The 17629-nt window shown below is 41.0% G+C and overlaps 1 protein-coding gene across 1 annotated transcript; it reads left to right on the top strand.

Moving 5' to 3' along the window:
* Nucleotides 1–6079: 6079 nt before the first annotated feature.
* Nucleotides 6080–17621, top strand: ppp2r2ab (protein phosphatase 2, regulatory subunit B, alpha b). Its single transcript, XM_010736758.3, has 10 exons — nt 6080–6411; nt 8411–8479; nt 10283–10380; nt 10665–10830; nt 11286–11398; nt 12903–13080; nt 13604–13768; nt 14859–15028; nt 15613–15704; nt 15930–17621. The coding sequence occupies exons 1-10, from the start codon at nt 6405–6407 to the stop codon at nt 16207–16209; spliced, it is 1338 nt and encodes a 445-aa protein (XP_010735060.1). The 5' UTR covers nt 6080–6404; the 3' UTR covers nt 16210–17621.
* Nucleotides 17622–17629: the final 8 nt, after the last annotated feature.

Below are 17629 nucleotides of genomic sequence, written 5' to 3'. Positions count from 1 at the left end.
GAAGAAAATTAGTGATTTATGATCTTGCAGGGGTTGTAACTTTAAGCTCAGCCAGGATTTAGTCCACACTTCCGGCGTCCGACAGAGTGCGCCTCTTAACCAACACTGCCCCTGCCTGGTGCTGGTGGACCACTAGATGCTTACAAGGCAACCCTACACACTACCAATGATGCAGACTGTACATGGTTCATGCATGTTATGTGAGCTCACCATCAAACAAGACAGTGTAGGCAGCAGATAATAGACCCTGTCTTATATCTGAGGCATTCATGTACGTTTTTCTATGTGCTCATAGAAGGTTGATGGTTCAGTCCTTGTCATACACGTGAGATTCAAACTTGTTTAAGAGAAAAGGATACTACTGTAGCGTGTTTTTGCATTTTCATTATTACACTGTGTTAATTACATCAGGACATGTGTCAGGACATTACATAAGCGCCCGCTTACGAGACATTATGTGTTCATAAGTTCATAATAAAAATGTAATAACAACATAATAACAGCTTATCAGGGTTGTAAGTCCTGACTTTTAAAAATATTGTACTGAGATGCTGATGGTGGCATCTTGGTTTCATTCAACTTATTTTGCTCTGCTTGTTGAATATGTAATTTTACATCCATCCATCCATTATCTGTAACTGCTTGTCCTCATCAGGGTCATGTTGGGGCTGGAGCCTATCCCAGATGACACCCTGGACAAGTCACCAGTTATACACAGGACACATAGAGACAAACAACCATTCACATTCACACCTACGGATAATTTCACCAATTAACCTATGAAGTGCATGTCTTTGGACTGTGGGAGGAAGCCGGAGTACACGGAAAAAATCCATGCAGACACGGGGAGAACATGCAAGCTCCACACAGAAAGGCCCCAGGAACCAGGAACCTGGAACCTTTTTGCTGGGAAGCGACAGTGCACCACTGTGCATATAAATTAATCTCCAGCTGCCAAACTTTAGATTATGCATAACATGGTTGCAATATCTGCATCAAGATTCTGAAAGCATATCGCAAAACACTACTTTTTAGGCCTTGAAACACTGCAATAATGCAGTAATTACAAAATCGACAGTGGTTTTGCTATCGCCCTATCAGCTTATAATGCTTGTAAAAAAAAATATGTTATATCCTTTTTGAGATGTCTTCTAAAAACCAAGATTTGTCTTTTTGGACACCCAGCACTGAGTGGTGTGTTATGGACAACATGTTTATGTCTTACAAAAGCATCATCTAAAGCTGGATAATAAGAACATGCAGCCATCTGTAGCAATACAGAGCAGCAAAACGCTTTTTGGAAGTTAGTGAACAGTCTTCATGGAGCTTATTGGATGATGTAGTAGCATGTCTTGAAAAAAAATGAAATCTCTTAGCTCTAATGGCTCTAATGCAGGGGATAGTCTTCAGCTGTGACTCCTGCAGATATTTGTTTGATGGAGGAGAGGAAATAACTGCAGTGAGAAAGTCGAACTGTCGAGCAGAAGACACTCTACAAGAAGTTATTAATATCTCATCTATTCCATCTATTAACATATTTATTGTATTAGCTTCATATCAGCGTTTTATATAGTGAAACAGGATCATCATGTAGCAAACACAGCCAAAGACTCTATACTTGTCTGTCTTCTGTCTTGTTGATAGGTGTACTCTGACACTACTAATAATAGTGATAATACTAATCACATGTAATTTGTAGCATCCAAGCTCGTTGCATTTATTTGAATTGTATCACATTGTCTGAATATTAAGTTGTCCCAGGCATTGGGGATCCTGATAGTCCCCAAGCAGTTTTCCATCACCAGTCAGTTATTATCTAACAGAACGAGCCCCAGTGTATGATATCGACCCAGATTCAACATTTTGATTATAAAAGTCACCAGTGATAAAGGTCTGTGGTATTACCCTTTTATGAGCAAGGTCACATTCAGATATTTTAAGTGCATTTAGAATTTCCCTGACACCTTAACTGTTTGGGTTATATTGATTTTGTAAATGCCAAAGCCATCATTGTGATATTAAAAGATCCATTCATCCATTATCTGTAACCGCTTATCCTCATCAGGGTCACGGTGTGGCTGGAGCCTGTCCCAGCTGACTTTGGGCGAGAGGCAGGATACACAAGTCACCAGTTCATCACGGGGCAAATAGAGACAAACAACCGTTCACACTCACACTTTGAACTGTGGGATTGACTTTGAGTTCCCTGCGAGAACCCTTGCAGACACTATGAAAACATGCAAACTCCACACAGAAAGACCACAGCCAAGGTTCAAACCAGGAACCTTCTTGCTGAGAGATGACAGTGTTAACTGCTGTACCTCCTGTAAACCAATATTTTCAAATCTTGGTTGCCCTCTAGTGGACAAAATCTTAGAGTTAACAGGGTGTGATTGTACTCTTACTACTGGCATGTTTACTAGACAAATATGAGACTGTTGACTCAACAAGAAAGGTAATAACAAGGTAGACTTTTAAGATGGTTGCTGTCCTAACTTAACAAGACATTTAATTTGAGGTACAGAATGTATATATCTGACTTTTCTGACTGTTAATTCTTCTGTGTTATTTGTGTAAAGGTAAATCATGTGAACATATTGTCTGTTAATGAAGAAATGGATTTTTACTGAGTTTTTTTCTTAACGATATCCGACTACAGTGCACAGTAATGTTAGGGCAGCAGGCAAATACTTTCATTCTCATTGGGGACAACATATTTATGCAAATCACATGTTGCCTTAAACAGATACTGTAAATTAAATTACTCTCACTCATGTACATTGTCTATGTCAACCAGTTTCTAAAATTAGGACCTGTGATTTATGTAGACATTGAGAGGCTCCAGACACGGATTAAAAAAACAACAACATCCCAACAAGAAAGTCTTGTTGTCTCGTCTTTTGTATAAGAGACAGTAACACAAGCTGCCTTCAGCCTGACAGGAAGTCCAGCAACTCTCAGCAGGCAGGGCTGTACACTTGAGACTTGAGACCCTAACCCCCGATTTAAAGGGTTAGCTTATCAAAATCACAAAAATATCTTTTCCCACCAAACCCCACTGGTAGCCGTGGGTTTGGAAAGAAAAACTAATTTGCTAACAGGATTTGCAACAGCCTTTTACTTTGTCTAATAATTGATAGAATATCATAATATATATTAATATCTCAACAATGCAATGGGTTACCATGAAATTCTGTATAAGCATTCTTGGTCTCCAGGGGATGAACCTTAATTAACTTGGTGATTACCTGACTTTTTCTCTCAGTTTGGACAGTTTGTTCAATAATTTGGTTTCTGACCATCACAATCAGTCTCAGCTGAACTGATTAATGCTAATTATCAAAATTTTAGTATGCTAATAAGCTAATATAAGATGATAAACATGGCACACATTGTGCCTGCTAAACATCAACATGTTAGCATTGTCATTGTACATTGGATGCATTTTAGCATTGTCCCCCAGCTGAAAATATCACAAAATGTAATTTGATTTGTGAACCTAACAGCAATAAAATTGCCTTTAAATATAAAAAAAATGATCAATGGAAACTACAAAAGACATACAGAAGTAGAATGAAAACAGCTGACAGTGAGCTTTGTAGTTCATCTTTAAGGATGGATACATGAAAGTGATGTGGTGCCTTGAACGGGGGTTCCCAGTAACCCACTCTGCTTTTCATTTACTTCTTTGCTGAAAGTTGTCTGCCTCTGTCATGAAGGGCAGGTGCTGGGCTGGCAGGTGGCTGCATTGCTTCTGGTTGTTTGAAGAAGATTGAGGGGGGATCTTGTCTTTGGAAATGTCAATTAAAGGGTTTGAAATCACTGACAGGTGGGTCAGAAAGCAGTGCTTGGGAGTGTATTGACATCCTCACTGAGTCTAATAAGACATTGCTGTTGACACTTTTGATAGCTTTACTCTGAGTGAACAAGCTTCTGGCAAAGAAACGTTTATCTTGGTTCCTTTTTCGATGGTGTTCCTCACATTCCTGCATTTCTTAACAAGCTGCAGCTTAGGACTTTTGTATTTTCTCTTTTATTCAGTGGGCATACTTCCACAGAAAGAAATAAAGGATCCGAAGTATCCATGTGGGTGGTGAAACTATCACTTACACATCTGAAGGCCTCTGTGTTTGTGGTGCTGAGACATCTTACAAGCTTCTCACTCTCCTCCAGAGTCCACCAACAGACTGGAGTTCCTTTGCAGTATACATGACTTACTGAAAACAACGTGAGGAGGAGAGAAATATCTTGTTCTGAAGTTCTGGCAATAAAAGACAGGGCAGAGGTACATTATGGATTGCAATAGTCATGTGTGGAGGTGAATATTCAGAATGCGCATGCTTATATTTGAATGCAGTTTTTTACTTGCAATCTGTGAAGTTAAAGATATCCACATAGAACATCGTGATGCATTGGATAACTTTATTATCAGATTATGGTTTACAAATCAAGTATGCAGCAGAAGCCTTCTTGAGATAAGCAGATTCAAGTCTATCTGTGTGTCTTCTCATGCAATCTGCAGTTTCTCCTCCTTCTTTAGCTTTCTCTGTCAGCCAGACTCAAACCCAGTGAAGCCAAAATGTTCATTATTGCTGTGATTATCTTGAATGTAGTCTTGCAACGCTGACACTCATTCTGGCCAAGTTCCAAAATATCAAGTTGGATCTCATTTTTGGAGACAAGCATTACGTTAATGCCAAGATAAACAGGTAAGCATTCCGCAGCCAAACTCAAAATGGTATGTCCTTTTGAGGCCTTATTTATCTAAATGTCAGCATAGCTCAGAGCAGATGGGTGTTTCATTTTCTGTGTCGTTTTAGTAGGTGTGGAGAAGAACAGGTTAATGTTGCAACAATGATAATGGTGACACTGATTGGGCTTCTTTTTGCATGTCAAGGGCAGAAAACAACTGACTGCAAACGCTAATTTTGCCAACTCTCTCTTTCTTGGTTGGTTTTGTAGTATTTCAGTACTTTTCAACCACTTCTGTTCTTCAGTTAGTCAGGCTGTCTACTTATATTTATATTTAATATTGTACTCTTTCCGCTCATGAAGAAATAATTCAGAATCTGAATGAACTTTATTGGGTAAGTGGTTTTCATTAGCTCATCGCAGACATAGAGCTACAATAACGACATCTGATATGTCAAATGTACAGGCAAGAGATGGACAATGACTGTGCACTTCAGATTGTCGCTAGTCATGCAAAAGTAGATGACAGTGCAAATCCAACTATAAGACATGTATGTAAGGATAATTAGTGGCTGTAGCATATATACAGAGGGGAGTTATGTGCATACTGTATACTGTGTGTGCAGCAGGCTATATAATGTCTGCTTAGACCAGTGGTTCTTAACCTGGGTTCGATCGAACCCTAGGGGTTCGGTGAGTCGGTCTCAGGGGTTCGGTGGAGCCTCCGCCCTGGAATTTTTTATACCATTTGTTACAACATATCTTTGTGAGCAATCGTTTTCGAGGATGCTGGACATAAAAACTAAGAAAAGGAACAGACTTTGCTGTGAAAATGACATGAGACTGGCACTTGCCAAGGTGAAGCCACGCATATCTGAACTGGTCTCTCAAAGGCAACAGCAGAAGTCACACTGAGGTAAGTTGTTGTGAGTTCATGCACTGTGTTGGTTTTGTTATTTGAACAAGGTGATGTTAATGCACGGTTCATTTTGTGCACCAGTAAAAAAAATCATATTTTATTTTTTACTAAAGAAGGGTTCGGTGAATGAGCATATGAAACTGGTGGGTTTCGGTACCTCCAACAAGGTTAAGAACCACTGGCTTAGACTTTACATATACAATCTGAGAGAACATTAGGAGAAGGTTGTTGTAAAGCTTTAATTACAAGTTATTACAAGTAACAGAATCAAACTTGTGCTTGTTTCTTGAGTGCCTTTGGATACAATAAATATTAATACTTGAGTAAAGTTTGTATTACAGCTCGACTACATCATGACACTCATCTTTTCTAGTCAGTCGTCTCTTCATGTATGTGCACGCGCGTGCCTGTGGTGAATATGCCATGGCGTGTGTGCGCGCGCATTATAAAAACCCTTTGGTTCACGTGCGGAAAGAGACTCGAGAGGGGTGGGGAAGAAGTGACTTGTGGGATGCGGCAAGAGAGAGACAGAGGGGGGGGAGAGAGTGACTGACTGACACACACACATACACAAACACACGGAGTGAAACAACAGCGAGAGGAGCGGGAAAGAAAAAAAAAGGGAGGAGAGCGTTTCTAATAAAAGCGGTGTTACGGTTAATTTGGCGCCCGACGTGCAGGTTTGCGCAGACGGGAACAGCGGAAGGAAAAGTTCAGATCCCACGAAGCAGCGCGTGGGAGTGGGGAAGCAGGATCGTGACTGACTGAGGCAAGCTCCACTGTCTGTCTCGTCATGGCAGGTAAATTCAGTTTAAAACATTAAACATACAAACACAACAGGCCGGCGTTTGATTTATTTTTTTTAATTTTTTATTATTTACTCCAACGAGCCTGTTTCCCGAATGTCAGTCCAGCTAACGGCAGCTAACCATGCTAACACCCAGCTAGCATGTCTGAGTGTCATCGCCCATCTGGCCTGCCTCTGCCGGCTAACGCGAGCTAGCCGGGTTTGCTGTTTTCATTATTGTCACCGGCCCGGGACCCAGTGTCTGCGAGCTAATGGCTGCCTGTTAGCCCAAACACGGCTAAGCGAACTTGTCGTAGATAATTACGGCCTCTTCTCACGCTGCACGGCGCCGTAACCTTACCGACCCAAACTCATTGACGTTTATCTGGACTGCGGTCACAAACACAAAGCCAGACAGCTGCAGATAGCGGTCTCCACTCACGGCGCACACATTTCTCAGACATGCCGTGACTGGCTCTGACAAGCCGAGCTAGCTACCGTTAGCTCAAACTTTGACATTGCCCACATGCAGGCTGGTACTGCAGGCCTGCTGCACACCGAGCAAACTAATTAAATACCGTGTGCACTTTGATTTTTAAAGGATAAGAAGTCAATAGAGTATGTGTTGGGGACTGCTCAAGTGAAGTAGCTCCCCTCTTCGAGATGATAAGACAGAGAAAATGAAGGATTTGTTTAGCCGATCATAACTAGCATGTCACATTTCATTCATCGGCTCGTACAAGTGCAGCAAATGTAGACGTGCTAACGATTGTGTGCAGTCGTAGCCGATTAATTGATCGCTATTCATTCATTTAACACAGAATAGGTCAGTGCTAAGATGTTTAATGAATGCGTTCCCTCCATTTGGGCGGGGAAATGACACTGATGTTCGGGTAGAGGTGTTTCACATCATCCTCTTGTTGAATGATGAGATGACTTGGACACAAGCACCTGTTTGATTTGTGTATTTATGTATTTCCTCCCTCTGCAATAAATGCAGTTAATCCACATAAGTGTACCACATATTGTTCTCCCCGGGTCCAACCCTGTCCTGGCTTTTTTTTTTGTTTTAAGTCATGATTCATTTCAAAGTACGGGTGTATGAAGAAGGCACAGTGACTCATAAATGTCCTTGATTATTCTGCAGAGCTCTTCCACTCCTCGTTGGACATTGTTATTGACAAACCGGACCTTTTTTTTTTTTTCTCCCTTGTGCAATAAAAGAAATGATCACGTGTACAAATATGCGGAATCAACTAGCTGTGTTGTGCAATGAGCTATGTTGATGGAAAACCTGTTGAGGCGGGTGGTCATTATCATACAGCATGTTTTTTCTTGTTAATGTATGTTTAACATTGGAGCATGGTGTGAGAGCATCTCCTGCTGGTATAACGTTTGTCTTGACTTAATACGAAAGGCCGAATTAACCTTGGAGTCATCTGAAGTTGACTTTTTTTCTCCCAAAGGAAAACTCAAATCAGATTTCTGATTTGGTGGATTCATTTATACACATTGAATATCATCCAGGTGACCTGTGCTTCATATCCATTAGTCCGTCTGGCCTCTTAATGTCGCACCCTAACGTGACTCGTCTTGCAGGTATCGCGTGGAACGGTTCAGTGACATCCATGTCTCGATTTTAGTTGTAGGAGAGATCAAATGGTCGTGTGTGTTTGTTTTTATGGCTGGACTTGCAGAAGTTGTGAGAGGATATGTGCACATGTATGACCACACACGTTTTCACAACAGGTCTGCTATCTGCCTGTTTATTTTTTATTTTCTTTTAAACCACGGTTAAAAAGCAACATGTCCGCGGTTATGTGGCAAACCATTGTGTCTTCCAGTGTCGGCTCTTGTCCCTTTCAGAAGCCGTGAAATGCAAGTCTTTGGGAGGATAAAACTGTTTGCAACAGATCTGACACATGTTTCTAGTGAAATGGCATGAGACTGACCCCACACACACATAATGTTTTATTTGAATGTTTACTTGATTTATTTCTCTCTCTCTGCAGGACCTGGAGGTGACATGCAGTGGTGCTTCTCTCAGGTGAAAGGAGCCATCGATGACGACGTAGCTGAAGGTACGAGCTCTGCCAAAAACTGAGGCTTTTCTGAGTGTAAGGCACAGATGGGAAAGTGTGAAAACTCTTGCAGGTATTGAGTAATCCAAACAGCCTGTGACTGAGCAGATAGCAGCAGCAGCTCAGTGTCTTCCTCATTTGATCCATTTCCACCAGCTTAGGTGTAGCACACTTTAGCTGTGTTGTGGTGTGATGAGCTCACTGCAGCAGGACAATCAGAAAACGTCTCTTAACCTGAACTGTGACGGTCATTTGACTGGTGTGTTCCTTATGCAGATAACGAGAGGGAAAGCTCGTTGGTTTAATGTAAAATTTTGCAGTGACCAACCAAACATTAAAAGCTTTCCACTGGCACTGCAGGGCTCTTACTGCCACCAGTCGTGCAGCGTTATTTGTATTTATTTGTTGACTCGTTACTGCAGCACACAGCCAGATAATGTTGCATTAAATTACACTCAGTAGTCTGTTTCCACAGTCCTGAGATAAATCCTACCTTCAGAATACAGAACACACACCTGTCAGTGTAACATAGTGCAATTCAACAGCACCACTAACCACTTCCTCCAAAAAAAATGATGAGTCAACATCTCTCTGAAACATTTAACAAAATCTGAACATTGTAACCTCTCGAAAAAAGGGCTGCACGAGTTTCAGCCAGGTGTACATTTATAAAGTATGAACTGAGTGTAGGTCAAAACGTGACCTTGAATCAACCTTTGTTACTCGATGGTGGCACCCTGAAACAGCTGAGTCATGCAAATGAACAAATTTTTTTAAATCTTTTTTCTTTCTGGACACTTATTTTGTAATTTAATGATGGCTGCTCCTCAGGAAATGCAAATCATTTTCCACAGACTCAATGTACCCCTGATATAGGATATAGATCTGTCGATTGCATTTTTGCAGACGTATCTGGAAGCCAGCGATGCCGCTCATAAGGCACTGTGTGGCTTATTGTTTTCTATCCCCAAATAAGTGAGAGAAATTTCCGTCGGATCACAGCACTCTTTGTGCGTACTCTGTTGTTGCTGTTACGGGCACGCTATGTTACGGACAAAGATGTTAATGTTGTTGGAATCTGATGAATGGCTACATGCTTTACTGTAAGGCAGTAATGTTGAACTGTTTATGATGTTTCAGGCCATTAACACATTCCTGCAACGGAGTGACAGAAAAATGGTACATCATCCTCGGCCTACATTCATGTTCTCACAGTTCTTTATCCATGCAGTGTTCTTCATTAACAACTAATACATTTTAGTAATGCAGGTAGTTTACGTTGCTGTGGCTGATTTTATTTATTTTTTTTGCTTTTACACCTTTGAACGTTGCTCAATATTTTCTACACTGAATGAACTGACAGCTGATTGATAGTGATAGTCACTGCTCTAATACTAGTGAGGTTTGTCCTCTAGTTCAAATGTAATAACCCTCAGTTTGGGCCTCAGGGAGTACGATGTATATAAAGATCTCCTATTGTAACCTTTTTCAGCATTGTCTTCTGCTCCAGTGGGCATCAAAGGGTTAAGTGTATGTGTGTTTTTCGCCTTTATAAAACAACATACTGCTGCTGGGGGAAGAGTGAGAAAAGGGGGAAATCTAGGTTACTGATCATTTCCGTCTGCTCTAAATGCGTCTCTGGCCTACGCTCGACCATCTAGCGCTCTGATTCCAGGACAGTTAGTTGGGATGAACTTGTTGTACACTCGTTGTCTGTAGTTTTTGAGATAATCTTTTTTTTTTTTTCTTTAAATAATGTTATTGCAGATTGCATTTAAATGTCTGTTTTTTTTTCTTTTGTAGCGGACATCATATCCACAGTTGAGTTTAACCACACAGGGGAGCTGTTGGCCACAGGAGACAAGGGTGGACGCGTAGTCATTTTCCAGCAGGAAATAGAGGTACAGCAAAGTTTGTCTCCTGTCTTACACATTTCAGAAAAGGTCACCCCTTGAACTGAATTACTGAGTTTAAAAGAAATTGATTATTGTCTTCTGGAAACGATTCTGTAAGCAAAAGTTTAAAGGAGTAAGAGTTTAAAATTTGAACTAGTGATATGCTTTACGTCCATCATTTCTTATTCTTTATATATTTGATGAAACTAATCAAATATAGAGCAAAATGAGACCACCACTGCTTTGTTCTGTCTAACATCTGCTCTTTTCATCTTTGTTTCTTCCGGCAGAATAAGAATCAGCCTCAGTTCCGGAGCGAATATAATGTTTACAGCACTTTCCAGAGCCATGAGCCCGAGTTCGACTACTTGAAGAGTTTGGAAATAGAAGAGAAGATCAACAAGATCCGTTGGCTTCCTCAGAAGAATGCTGCCCAGTTCCTCTTGTCAACTAACGGTAAGTGAGCGCATTCCCAGATAATTGTTAATCTGTGGTGACTTTTAATTTGAAATGCAAATAGGTGCCAGAAAACCATTTGAACAGAAGCTATAGCCCCCTTCACACAAGAGCTGGAAATCTTAGAAAACATAATGTAGCTATTTTCTCTATATCCAGTCTCTTTTCAGCTGTCTTGGATCATCGCATCCTGTATGAAGGCATTTTCTAAAAATGTTCATCACTAGAGATATAAAGTTATTATAAAATCTGCAACAAAGCATAAAAAATTACCATTTAGGCAACAGCAGGGTCAAAGATCCTGAAAAACAAATCATTCTCCTTTTGTACTGCCACCTTTACATGATACTTCTGAAAAGTAACCAAACTCGTTCGACCCCTTCACTGTATACATCTGTCCTTTTAAGAGTCTGTGCAGTTATTTACATAATTTCTTTTCTCTTTTTTTTCGACAGATAAAACAATCAAGTTGTGGAAAATCAGTGAACGAGACAAAAGACCAGAGGGCTATAACCTCAAAGAGGAGGATGGACGCTACAAAGACTCTAACACTATCACGTCACTGCGGGTACAGTCCTTAAAACACACATGACCTGTGGGGTATTTCAGGAGTGGGATTACCGAGCCAGATTTACTGTCTAGGTTTCTTCATAGAACTGAAAAATAATCTCTACATATTTGTCTGACACTTGATATAATGAGTGCTGCCTGGAATAGTAGGTTTGTTTACTTCCCACCTAAAACAGACTGCTCAGGTTACCTGCCTAGTGGTCAAACTATGATGGCAGTTTGCTGAGATCAATTTATATATTCCAAAAAAATCCCATAGATGCAAGTTTTCCTGCCCTAACGGGTGTGACAAAACTAGGTCATCTAACGGGACTACCTAGATCCTACCTAGAACACTGTCCTGAGATGTTTAATCAGCCAGAATAACTGAAAATAATTAATGTAACTAGTGATGGGCAAATGAAGCTTTTGTGAAGCACTTGAGCCAACTGTTATGTAACTGTTAACTGAAAATGGGTTCATTACTCGAAGCTTCAGTTATGGTGACCTCTCCTGGCGAAGTGCCAGGCTGCAGTCAAATTAGGCAGGTGGTCAGTTGGACAGGAGGCTTTAAAATTACATACATGCATACGCACACACAGACTGATTATATTCTATTGACAAATAAAGATCAGTAAGAGAGTTGAGAGGATTAATGTGTGTATTGTGTTTATTGAGGAGAGTGCTGGGAAAATATGACATAGGTGTGCTTGTAACTATGGCAGAGGGTGATTATGTAGGATGGAGGACAGTTAAAGAGTTTTATTAAGATGCATCATTCTTTTTTTGGAAAACACTTGCAAGTAACTGATGAGGCTGCTGTGTATAAAAATTTTTTTTGCCAGTTTAAAGAGGTGTCTTAACCTGTCTCCTGTCAGAACCGAGACAAGGCAGTGCCAGTGAATCACCAGATTGGGCCGCGAACCAGTCAGGTGATTCATTCCGGCAACGAAGGAGTTGCTGCTTCGGGACATCATGTCACGTTGTGGGGTTTTTTCCGCACGAAAGCAAGCTTCGAAGCAGTGGTTCTATGGAATTGTAGTTCAGGATTTGAAATGTAGCGTATTGAAGCTTCAGTGTCGCGCTGTCAATCACTAGCTTTAACCGTCGGGACAAAAGTAATAACGTTATATGATGTACAAGCTCTAAAGGGCTGTGCGTCTGATTTGGAAGAGTAGGTAACGCCTATTATCTTAGGTCTAAACATCACTCCAAATCTGACACATGGGTGTATGAGCGTGAGTCATGAAGAGAAACAAGTGTAGCACAAACTGATTTCACATGTTGGCATCTTGTCTGCATGATTTTCAAAAGAAGAATCTGATCTGTATGTGAAACTCATTAGATGGATGACTAGAGGAAGCAGCTAAAATGTGTAATGAGGGTGATGATGCCTCTTATTTTATTTAATTGAACACGTGGAATACAGTGTGACACACTGGCTACATGCTCTGTTAATTAAAGTCTATGAAAAGCTTTGAGTTAATGAGTTTGAAGTGACGTCCTGTTTGTTCTTATCCCAGGTACCAGTTTTAATACCCATGGACCTCATGGTGGAAGCCAGTCCACGGAGGGTGTTCGCCAACGCTCACACCTACCATATCAACTCTATCTCAGTCAACAGTGACAATGAGACCTACCTGTCTGCAGACGACCTCCGCATCAACCTCTGGCACCTCGAGATCACTGACCGCAGCTTCAGTATCCTTAAGTACACATGGGCATTCGTGTCTTCAGTCAGCACAATTCCTTTTAAAGTCTGTTTTCATCACCTGACGTCAAAACGACAGGATTGACACAAAACCTTGGATAGGGAGCAGAGAGAATTTAGGGGAATTAACAAAGTTTAGGGAGAAAATTCTGTATCACGAGTGGAGAACAATTCTGAATGGCTTGTCTCTGTCGGCACATCCTGTTGCTTGTCTTTTATGTCTAACTAATGAGTCTGCTGAAAAGACTAATTGTCATCCTCTGTGTTGATTTTGTCTCCAGACACTGATCCCTTATCACTGTTATTCTGTTTCCCTTCCCTGTGCGAATGATCTATTCAAGGAACGTTATCATCCAGTCTGACAAAGGATAACACTGATATTCAGAGTATGATTTTTAGAGGAATATTTTTGTGCTTCAGAACTGCTGTGACACATTACCACACACATGCCAGGCGAGTCGACGTCCTAAATCACCGTAAAGGTTTGTTCCTCTTAACCCCCGTGCTCTTCAGATATTGTTGACATTAAGCCGGCCAACATGGAGGAGCTGACGGAGGTGATCACGGCAGCGGAGTTCCATCCTCATCAGTGTAACACCTTCGTCTACAGCAGCAGCAAAGGAACTATCCGTCTGTGCGACATGAGGATTTCAGCGCTGTGTGACAAACACTCCAAATGTGAGTAGCTACTTTTAATCAGCATTACTCAGCCTAGACAAGATGGATTAAGTGCTTGATTGATTGAATAACCCCCTCTCCGTGGTCACTGAACTGGCAACAAGTAGCAGTGACCTGGACCAGTAGCTGTCAATATGGCTGTACTGAGAACGGGCCAAGAGTGCAGCAAGATTCATCATATCTTTGTTCATTAATTGTGCATTTTTAAAAACATGAAATACAACTGCAACTTTTGCATGAACTTTGTTTAAAGTTTTCAAATATTTCAAAACAGAAGAACGCCAAAAATATGAAAATCAACTTATTAATGTCAAGGTATGCCACAGCTGCTGTGATGACATGACAGTTTCACCGTTGCCAGTTGTCATAGTAACACTCGCTCCAGAGGTTTTCAGGAGCTCAGTCGTCAGAAAAACGGTGACAGTCAGAGCAGCGATTTGAAAGATTTAAGATGGTAAACGGCTTAACGGACAGGTTTTGGCTGCCTGTGGAACAGTAATATTCAGTTTCACTGCGGTATTGTGCATTCCAAACATAATGTGTGTGCTGTGGCGGTGTCATAGTAAACATAAAAACAAGGAAAAGTGCTTGTCAGTCGAGCCAGAAATGCAGGCTGTGCGCTCTCTCCTGTGCAGCCTTGTTTTGTCTCGTTTGTCCTTGTACATCTTAAATGAGCTCATTTTAATTTGATAGCAACATAAACATACTGTACGTGAAATGCCTGCTGTTTGCACAGAACCATGTTCATTCTTTATCTAATATTTGCTCAACATATTTCCTCAATACATTGACACTGGATATATGTCAGTTGTGTTGTTACTGTAACAAACCCTATTAGATGACTGCACATTAAACAGGCAAATCTTCACTCATAGCACGTGTCAGTAAAGGATTTCATCTCGCTTATCAGCCACACAGGACCATGAAAAGACTCTGAGCTCATCAGTACAGCTTTGATCACAGAGCCTCACAAACACACCGTAGCGGCTGTCATACCTGCAAAACTGTCCAACTCCCATCACCAGAGCAGCAGCCAGACTTATCTTTAACCTTACTACTGGTTGCGTCATTGTATTTTTCTCTTGCCTAGTGTTTGAGGAGCCAGAAGATCCCAGCAATCGCTCCTTCTTCTCCGAAATCATATCCTCCATCTCGGATGTTAAGTTTAGCCACAATGGGCGCTACATGATGACCAGAGACTACTTGTCCGTGAAGATCTGGGATCTGAACATGGAGAGCAGGCCAGTGGAGACCTATCAGGTGAGACGGGAGAAGTCTCAACAGGTCGAGCGATTTTTGCTTAGCACTGTTGCTACAGACCCTGCAACGTGTAGAGCTGCCATCACAGTCCAACACTGAGTGACTGTCCCTGTCAGTGCTAGAGTCTCATGTTATGTTCTATGTAACGGCATTATTTAAGGGCCTGTTGTTTTTTTGTCCATGTGATTTAATGTATGTACAGCCTGTAAATAAAACACTACATTTAATGTTATTCATATTTCTCATTTAAATAAGTAGGTGATGCATTGATTCTCACCAGTGATGCTGTGTTGTCTAATATTTGTATAAACACAACACCAATCTAAGAAAATAATGACTAACAGTTAACAGTGGCCACACCTTTTCTGAATCATCCCTTGTAATTCCATATAGTGACCACTAGGAGGCACCATCAATGTGGTTTTGCTCTGCACTGGCTTTTGTACCTGAGAAATGTGTTACTATGATAAGCTTCTACATAATATGACGAGCATGTGTAGGTATAAGTCTGATTTTTTTAATAAGTGAATCTGCAGTGAATGTGTGTCTTTACACATCTTCTTCACGCCTGCCTCTGTCTACAGGTTCACGAGTACCTGAGGAGCAAGCTGTGCTCGCTCTACGAGAATGACTGCATCTTTGACAAGTTTGAATGCTGCTGGAATGGCAATGACAGGTGAGGACATGCAGGGGGTAGACAAAATTACACCTCATAAAAAACAATTTAAACTTTAAAGTAGCACTCTGTTTGATGCTGTTTATCTGTGTTTGGAATATGATGACATAATTTTCAAGACTGATGCCCTGATTTTTTTATTTTATTTTTTTTAACCATTTTGGCTACTTCCATGATTAGTTGTGTTTTAAAGGCTCTCCCTCTTTTTCATCTCCCCCTCCTCAGTGTGGTGATGACTGGCTCATACAACAACTTCTTCCGGATGTTTGACCGCAGCCAAAGGCGGGATGTAACTTTGGAGGCGTCCCGGGAAAACAGCAAGCCCATGCAGGTCCTAAAGCCCCGCAAAGTGTGCGCAGGAGGCAAACGCAAGAAGGATGAAATCAGCGTGGATAGTTTGGACTTCAACAAGAAGATCCTCCACACTGCGTGGCATCCCCAGGACAACATCATCGCAGTGGCGACGACCAACAACCTCTACATATTCCAGGATAAAGTAAACTAACTTACGGGGAGGGGGTGTGTATGTGTATGTGTGAGCTTACGTGGGATCCCACCTGCAGCCTCGCATCCTCATCCAGGGTGATCTGTGGTAACGCCGACAACCAGCATCCCTGTCAGTCACTACTGGATGACCAGTCTTTGCCACTTTGTTCTAGATGTGGACAGAGGAAGCCTCGCTCTTGCCCATCATCAGCCTGTCTGTGGCAGAGTTAACACCCGCCTTGTCGTTTAAATGATGTTGTGCCAATTTCTTTTTTCTCTCTCCCCCTTTTGTTATGTTTTGCCAGCCCACCTGCCCTTTCTTTTTCCCCTGGGTTAACATGGGTAAACCAGTTTAGTTTCCTTAAAATTCTGAATACAGACACACTTATTTTTATAACTTTTCCCCGATGGCTCTGTGGTAGACCATGAAAAACACTTATTTAGTATGTCCCATTATTGTCCCGTGCCATTCTAGTGTTTATTTTTCTAAGAAATTTTTTTTGTTTTGTTTTTTTTTTTGTTTTTGTGTATACACCTTTTATGAATTCATCTGTCATACTGTCATGGTATTCTTTGAGTCTCTTCATATGTCTCCCCTCTTTCATTAAACCATGCATACTCAACAGTCCCAAATGTATGCTCACAGTTTTCTTTCCACACTTAACTGCTCACACTGGACAGCAACACTTCAGCGGTTGCCTCCAGGAGTGTGAGGAGTACAGTGTGTTTCCACCGAATGAAAGCCTGACCCCAGTGAGGAGTTCTCTCGCTGAGCTCAGGCCTCTGGGTGGCCAAATAAGTCCAGACTCCAGAAGAATTATTATTTTTATTTTTTTTTGCTTTTTGGATTGGCTCTTCGTTTTGACATCTTCTGTGCATCGGTTTCTCTTCCTCCTTTTGTTTGTGTTCAACAATAGTCAGGTATAAGAGAATAGCCTATTCAAAGATAATTATTATAATTGTCATATTTATATTAAAAAAAGTTAAAATGTCACCAGATTTTGTTCCGTCCTATTTTGTGAAATGAAGCTGGACCTTACACATATCTTTGAGTGATCTTAAGTATTGTCTTCCCGTGGTGTACCACAGCTCTGAAGCTGTACGTCATCAACAGGGAAAAACCTTTTTTTGATTTGACACTGGACTCTTACTGCACCAACTAAAGTACTTGGATGTGTTATATGACTGCAGTTTAAAAAGAAAACATTATTTGAGGCATTAAGTCACTTCAAAGTGTTTGTTTAAACTACTGCAGACATTATTACTGCTACTGTATGTGATGGTACAATAAGCTGCACGAGGACTTGCAGCAGTTGATGTTTCCACACCGTATTTAAAATGTGGTCAGTTCAGACTATATTGATGCCTCTAGTAATGTATAACGACAATTTTAATCTATGACAGTGAAGATAATAAAGGAACTACTTTTTGCATCCTTG

The sequence above is a fragment of the Larimichthys crocea genome, chromosome IV (assembly GCF_000972845.2).
Source record: "Larimichthys crocea isolate SSNF chromosome IV, L_crocea_2.0, whole genome shotgun sequence".
Lineage (NCBI taxonomy): Eukaryota > Metazoa > Chordata > Actinopteri > Sciaenidae > Larimichthys > Larimichthys crocea.
Note: the sequence above shows the minus strand (reverse complement) of the source record. Positions and strands in the feature narration are given on the sequence as shown.

Coding starts and splice junctions, on each gene's coding strand:
- ppp2r2ab (XM_010736758.3), top strand. Junction 13,769..14,858: donor GTGTGACAAACACTCCAAAT/GTGAGTAGCTAC, acceptor TCTCTTGCCTAG/TGTTTGAGGAGCCAGAAGAT. Junction 15,029..15,612: donor GGCCAGTGGAGACCTATCAG/GTGAGACGGGAG, acceptor CTCTGTCTACAG/GTTCACGAGTACCTGAGGAG.